At 61.5% G+C, this 6,459-nt stretch overlaps 1 protein-coding gene across 1 annotated transcript; it reads right to left on the bottom strand.

Moving 5' to 3' along the window:
• Positions 1 to 257: 257 nt before the first annotated feature.
• Positions 258 to 5,813, bottom strand: LOC147820548 (extracellular matrix protein 2-like). Its single transcript, XM_087204050.1, has 3 exons — positions 5,002 to 5,813; positions 3,948 to 4,105; positions 258 to 3,254 (listed from the first exon to the last, which is right to left on the bottom strand). Exons 1-3 carry the CDS (start codon positions 5,054 to 5,056, stop codon positions 3,210 to 3,212), a joined length of 258 nt encoding a protein of 85 aa, XP_087060176.1. The 5' UTR covers positions 5,057 to 5,813; the 3' UTR covers positions 258 to 3,209.
• Positions 5,814 to 6,459: the final 646 nt, after the last annotated feature.

Raw genomic sequence — 6,459 nt, 5'->3', positions numbered from 1 at the left:
AGCCTGCACTGACAGCTGAGCCCATCTGTGGGTCCCAGCCCTGGACTGGGGCACTTCCTGGATGAGGGGGCTTGGGTACAGATGGTGCCAGGAACAATGGATGCGAGCCACACGGGGCTTTCTGGGGAGCTGAAGAGCTCTGCCCTCTGAACCCCTTGCTGACCAACCGGTGTCCAGGGTGTGGCCTACGACTGCAGGGCAAGTGAGAGCCAGGGCCTGCAGTCTACACCCAGGAGGGTCGAAGGCAGCTGTGAGCTTGAACGAGAGGCATTTATTATGTTCAAGTACAAACCAGTGCCCCCGCCCCCTCGCCTCTGCTGGGCCAAAGGCGAGGTGGGCATATCCGTGTGATGGGGTCTACTAAGTCTTTCTCCCTGCAGTGGAAAGACCAAGTGGCACTCCACCTGGGGAAGGTGGACAGGGGCTATGAGCCCTCCTCCCCTTGCTGGGGCTGGAGGAACACGCTGTGGTAGGCAGGGATGCAGGAGAAGGCCGTGGGTGGGATTCAGCGCCGGTCAATGAGGTTGTTCTCCAGGTGTGTGGAGGTGAGGTTGGAGTCCTGGGGCACACGCGTGTCACAGACGGAATTCAGGGGCACGTGTCTGTGATGGGGGTGACAAGGCGGAGCAGGGGAGAGAAGTGCCCAGAAAGGAGGGGCAAGGACCCCACAAAAAGAGACAGAGAAAGAGCCCCTCAGGGTGAGTGGAGCCTGCAAGATAGCAAACAGCAGTGTGCAGAACGGGGGAGGAGGGGGAGGCAGACTCTGCGCTCTGGGCCCGAGCCTGCCTCACCCCTGGCACCCCTGCCAGGATCAGCCATCCTTGGCTGCTTGGGTCTGCCAGCCCCGTTCAGAGCCTCCCAGTATGGCCACTGAGATGGATGCACAGATGGATTGGGGGGGGGGTTAGAATGATCACCCAACTCCTGCCTGCTGCCTCCCAAAGGCCTCTGGGAAGGCAGAGCCCTACCTGATCTTGTTGTGGCTCAGGTGGCAGCCCCTGCAGGCCCTTGAGGCCCAGGAGGCCTCGTGGGATGGCCTACAGCTGGTTGTGGTCCAGCAGCAGCTCAGCCAGGGAGGCACGCAGGCCCCAGAAGGACACGGCGTGGATGTCGTCGGCATGGAGCTTTTTGTGGGACAGGTGCAGGAACTCGAGGCCGGGCTTCATGTGCACAAACACGTAGCCCGGGATGCACTCAATGAGGTTGTGATGCAGCACCAAGTGCTGCAGGCCTCGTGGCAGGAAGGATGGCACATGCACCAGCCGGATGTGGGACAGGTTGAGAGTCTCCAGCTTCCCGTGGGGCGGGGACACAGGTGCCAAGGGAGCTTGGGGTGGAGTGTCTCCTACCGGGCTAGACTCACACTCACGACAGCAGCTGCCACAACTCGAGTCGGGCCAGGCCCTGTGTGGCTTCTGTGGCTCACTCTGTGCCCTGAAGTCTGGGAAGAGGGGATCTGGGTGGGGCCTTCCTTGAACCCCACAGAGCTGTTACAGCCAGCCCTGGAGATGGGGACTGTGGGGGAAGGGAGCCCTGTCCCAGGACTTCCGGTGCACTCTGGCCTGATACCTGTCAGACAGATGCACCTAAAATCTGTCCTCCTGTCCTAGGCCTTGGAGCCCTCTGCTGTGTCCCTCCCACTCTCCTCTTATCCTCTCCCTGCCGGGCTAGTCAATCTCCTGTCAGCCATGCGAGTCACAGGGCGGGGAGGGACAAATCAGACTCCTAGGGATCCCGAAGCCCTTGGTGCCTGGTGGTGCACAGGGATGCTGAGAGGCTGATGGTGAAGTTCAGGTCGCCACTTTCTCTGAGGCCGCTGTGAGCCCTGGGTCACTCCACTGTGCACCACAGCGGCAAGAAAGCCCCCGTCCCTGCAGGTCTCCAAGAGCAGAATGGGTCAGAGCCAGGAAAGTGGCTCTTTTCAGTGACAGTGACATCCCCCAGCCCCTGGGGACAAGGCCAGCCCTTCAGGAGGAGAAAAGTCTTCAGCAGCCCAGGCACTGGCCAGGCCAGCGGCGAGTGAGGGACAGAGCTTGACTGGCAGCCAGGCCTGTGGTGGCGGGCAGCCCCTCCCAGCTGCTGTCAGCTTTCCTTTGCCCCCTTGGCAAGAGAAGGAGAGGAAAAAGGAATAATTAAACCCAAACATCCTGCTGACTTTTTCCTGGAACTCGAGGATGCGGGGTGGGAGGCTCCTGCCCCAGGAGTGGTGGGTGGGACCGCCTGTGGACCTCTGCTTCTGGTCTGGTCCTCTCCTCACTCCAACCCCGCCCCATCTTGGTGGTCTCCAGACCCTGCTAGGCCTCTCACCACTGTTCCCAGGACTCTGGTCCCTGTGGCTGGCCTGTAAGTGCCGGCACCCCCACTCGACTGTCCAAATCGGAGTCCTCCTAGACCCTTCTTGGAATAGGTTAATGGTGGCTCCCCAAAGGTGTGTCTGTACAGGCCCTGGGAACATGACCTTATCTGACAAAATGATCTTTGCAGATGTAGTGAAGGTCAGATGTGGAGATGAACTCACCCTAAACCCAGCGACAGGTGTCCTTTTAGGAGCCAGAGAAGCCAGAGACACACGAACAGGGTGGAGGCTGTGTGGAGACAGAGGCAGAGGCAGAGGGAGTGAAGCGGCCACAAACCCATGCACAGTTTGGGGGCCACCAGAAGCTGGAAGAGCAAGGGAGCCTTCAGAGGGAGTGTGGCCCCCCAACACCGAGATTCCAGATTTCTGGCTCCAGAATTGGGAGAGAATCCACATCCATTGCTTCAGGCTGCCTGGGTTGCGGCTGTCTGTGATGGCAGCCCTAGGACAGCAGACTCTTCTCTTTGGCCCGCCCCCTCCCTTCTGTGTCCCTTCCTGCTCCTGTTGCCTCATAGCTAAACCCAGCTCTCCTCCGGCCGCTGCTGCCCCGAGTGGGCTTCCTGGGTGGGAGGGACACAGGGAAGGCGTTGGCAGTTGGCAATGGCCTGGAGGGGCAGGAAGGGACTGGGGCCCAAGTGATGAGTCCTCTCTGGGGCTCATGGCTCCACATCACCCTCTCGACCTCCCCGCGTGACGCTCTGTGCTCCCTCTTGTCCTCCATGTGCGGGTTGGGGTGGTGCCCGGAGCGGGACACTCACGGCGGATCAGTCCAAGCCCCGGGCACCAGGCGGCCCTCCTGGAGCCAGTTGTTGCTGAGGACCAGCACGCTGAGGCTGTGGCAGCCACTCAGTGCTCACTCAGTCTCCTCCTCGATGAGGTTGGCGCCCAAGTGCAGCTCCTAGGGTGGGGCAGGGGCCAGGGTGAGGGGCTGGCAGCCCGGCCAGGTTGTGGCTCTCAGGCCCATGGCTCCTCAGACACCCCAAGGGACACCCCAGAGAGCACCACCAATGGGGGTGGCTTTCGCAGGGGCCTATGTGGCTTCAGAAGGTTGCCTCTGGCTGAGGAGAGGCCCACTGGCTTTCAGCCTTGTCAGCAACATTGGGAATACTCCCCAGCTGGCTGCTCTGTGCCCCTCGGTGGATGCTCTGCTCATTTGACTGTGATGACATCATCTTCTGTTTCGGCTGTGTCTAGATGTCCCCAAAGCCTCATGTGGTCATAGGTGGTGCTTTTCAGAGGTGGCTGGATCTCGGGTGTGTCACGCTGGGATTGATTCATGGTGCAGTGCTAGGATTAAGGGACTGAGCGCTACCTGCCCTATGGGCAAGGGACAGAAAGTATCATGTTGTCACTTGTGGCCTGCTGCCTTGGTGCCTTCTGCTTGCCCTGCTTTGTGACAGACTGTTTCTCCTCTGTGACGCCCCTCTGCCAGGCCACTCTGCCTTGGAGCCAGCTGACTATGGACTGAAATCTCTACCAACTGTGAGCTAAATAAACCTTTCCTCCTTTAACTTTGTGTGTTGGGTATTTTGTCTCAACAATGAGAGAAAAGTAACTAAGACATCTCGGATCTCAGGGGCTCCCAGCTCACCTGCAGGGAGGCTGGCAGGCCAGGAGGGATGGCCCAAAGCCGATTCCGGTCCAGCCTCAGGTAGAGAAGCCTGTGGAGGGGCTGGAAGGCCAGGGGGGAGATGTTTCCATCATGCAGCTGGTTCCCTTCCACCTCCAGTGTCAGCAGCTGGCTGAGCCCTGCAGCATGGGTGGAGGGGCACGGTGAGCCACCCGTGGTGCTTCCTGGTCTGCACCTCCCTTCCACCTCCCTAGCTGCCCACCCCCTGGGCCAACCCGCGCCCTGCACCCCAGAAGCTCCTGCACAGAGGCGGGCAAGGCTGGCACTGTGGGCAGTGAGTTCCCACCCAGGTTCAGCTGCTTTAACCCCATAAGATTCTGGGTAGGGGTCTGGGTGCTACTGGTCGGGGCCAAGGGGCACCCCATTTGGTTGCATTGTGGCTTCCTAGTTCCCATTGGAACCAGGCCTGTTTGGGGGCTGTCCTTTGCTCCTGCGTGGGGCCCAGGGGTCTGTGCTGCTCCCCAGGTCCCAGCTACAGACCGAGTACCCCAAATCAGAGAAGCCCTCCATGCTGGATGCTATGCACAGCACCCCCTCCAGCCCTGCCCCCCAGCAGCTCCACCCTGCAGCCCAGTGGACACCTGGGGCCATCCAGGACCCCCAGCCCCTTGAGGCCCAGCCCTGGGAGAGAAGGCTGAGGAGCTGCAGCGGACCTTGAAGGCCTGAGGATGCAGGCCTCAGCTGTCCAGTTTGTTCTTGCTCGGGTCCAGCTGTTCCAGGTTGGGCAGCCCCAGGAATGTGTGGGCTGCGATCCTGGTGATTTCATTCTCTGTGCATATGTGGGGCAGCCATATTCTGAACCTACCTTCTGCCCACCTGACCCTCCCACTGCCTTGAAGCCAGCTCTCCTGACTGCCCTGGGTCAGGGCATCTCCTCACTGCCATCCAGGACCCCGGGGGTGGGCCATGCCTAGTGCAATGGGGCGGCCACGTGGCTGAGCTCCCGTCCCACCCAGCAATGTGCTTTCTCAGCCCTGCTTGGGAGGCTAGGTGCTGCAAGAGAAAGGCCACCCACCTGCCAAGTAGCGTCTAGTCAGGTCAGGGTCAGTTAGGGCAGGAACCTGCTTCATCTTGGCGTCGACTCAGGCCAGGGCCGCCTGGGCCAGGAGGCACGAGGCCGGCAGGGAGGGCATGGCCTGCTCTGCAGTGCCTGGGTCTACAAGCCCAGGCCCGTGCTCTCTTCTGTTTCCCAGTCTTTCCTGCCCACAGCCTTTGCTTCGCTCCTTCTGCTGGTACTTGGCCCCCAGCCTGGATGGGTAGGAGGTCCCTGGAGGAAGACAGAGGGGCCCTGGCCTAGTCACATGTAACAAAGGAACCCTGAAGGGCAGGGGCTTGCCAGCTACAGGCAGAGAAGTGACATGCCTTTGGAGGGGTCCCCGCTGGCCCCCATATGAGGACCCTTGGTTCGTGCACACTGAGAATGGCACAGGACCTCAGCGCTGCTGACACCGCGCCTGTCGTGGCCAGTCCTCACCTTGGGGGCCTCCTGGGCTTGAGGCCCCTTCTCCTGGCTTCCTGGCCTCCTGCCTTTCCGCCCCAGCTTTCCTACTCCATGCCCAGCGCCCCCCGGCTCAGCCCCCACTCCTTCCCCAAGGCCAGTGCGTGTGACTTCTTCCTCAGAGCCAGCCCTGGCCTGACAGATGCTCTCCGGTTGGGGGTGGAGGGCCGGAGGGGGTTCTGGTGGGTCTGTCCTGGGAGCCAGGCCAGGCCTGCTGCCAGTCCGGCTGCCAGTCCTCAGGGCTGTCACGACTGCCGGTCCTGGGGATGGGTTGCGCCTGACCTGCAGAGGGAGCCAGTGTGGGCCAGGGTGGCCGGGTCTCCTTTCCCCAAGGTGCCCTGCCCACCTCTCAGGAGGGAGGCAGCTGTTTTCTGCTGCTGGGAGGTCCTGAAGTCCACCGGGACTGGGACCGGGCTGACCTTGCCTGCTCAGAGGACCCCTCACTCCCCCCAGGGCCCCTGAAGATGGGCGGAGCATTGCCTCAACAGTCCCCATCCCCTGGTGAGCAGGGGCCTGGAATATGCCTCCCACAGCCGGCCTCCGGGGAGATGGAGGGGCACTGCTGCTAGGCAAGGCTGGAGATCACCTTGAGGGGCTGTCAGTGACATCAAAGGAGGGGACCTTAGAGCCAGCAGCCCATAGAGTGGGGCCTGAACCCCCCAACTGGCACCACCTATTGTGCCCCTAGGCCTAGGGTGGGGCCACCAAACACAGCAGCAGCCTAGTAGACAAAGGAGCTACCTGTGGTGCTTGTGCAGCAGCAGCCTGTGAACCCCTGCCTGTCAGCTGCCCCCAGACCCGACACTTTCGACACTTTCGGCTTCCTGGCCTTTGTTTGCCCTGTCTCAGCTCCCAACCCAAGGAAGCCAGATCCCGTCTTCCAGCCCGGCCCCTGGCTTGCACGATCCAAGGCCTCCATAGCTGCAATCCAGGCAGGGCTCTCCTGGAGGACCCTGTGTCCCTCTCAGCCTGCTT

Source organism: Heterocephalus glaber, unplaced genomic scaffold (assembly GCF_053883595.1).
Source record: "Heterocephalus glaber isolate CG9 unplaced genomic scaffold, H.glaber_assembly_v1.0 deba00001861, whole genome shotgun sequence".
Lineage (NCBI taxonomy): Eukaryota > Metazoa > Chordata > Mammalia > Rodentia > Bathyergidae > Heterocephalus > Heterocephalus glaber.
This window is presented reverse-complemented; position numbering and strand designations above follow the sequence as displayed.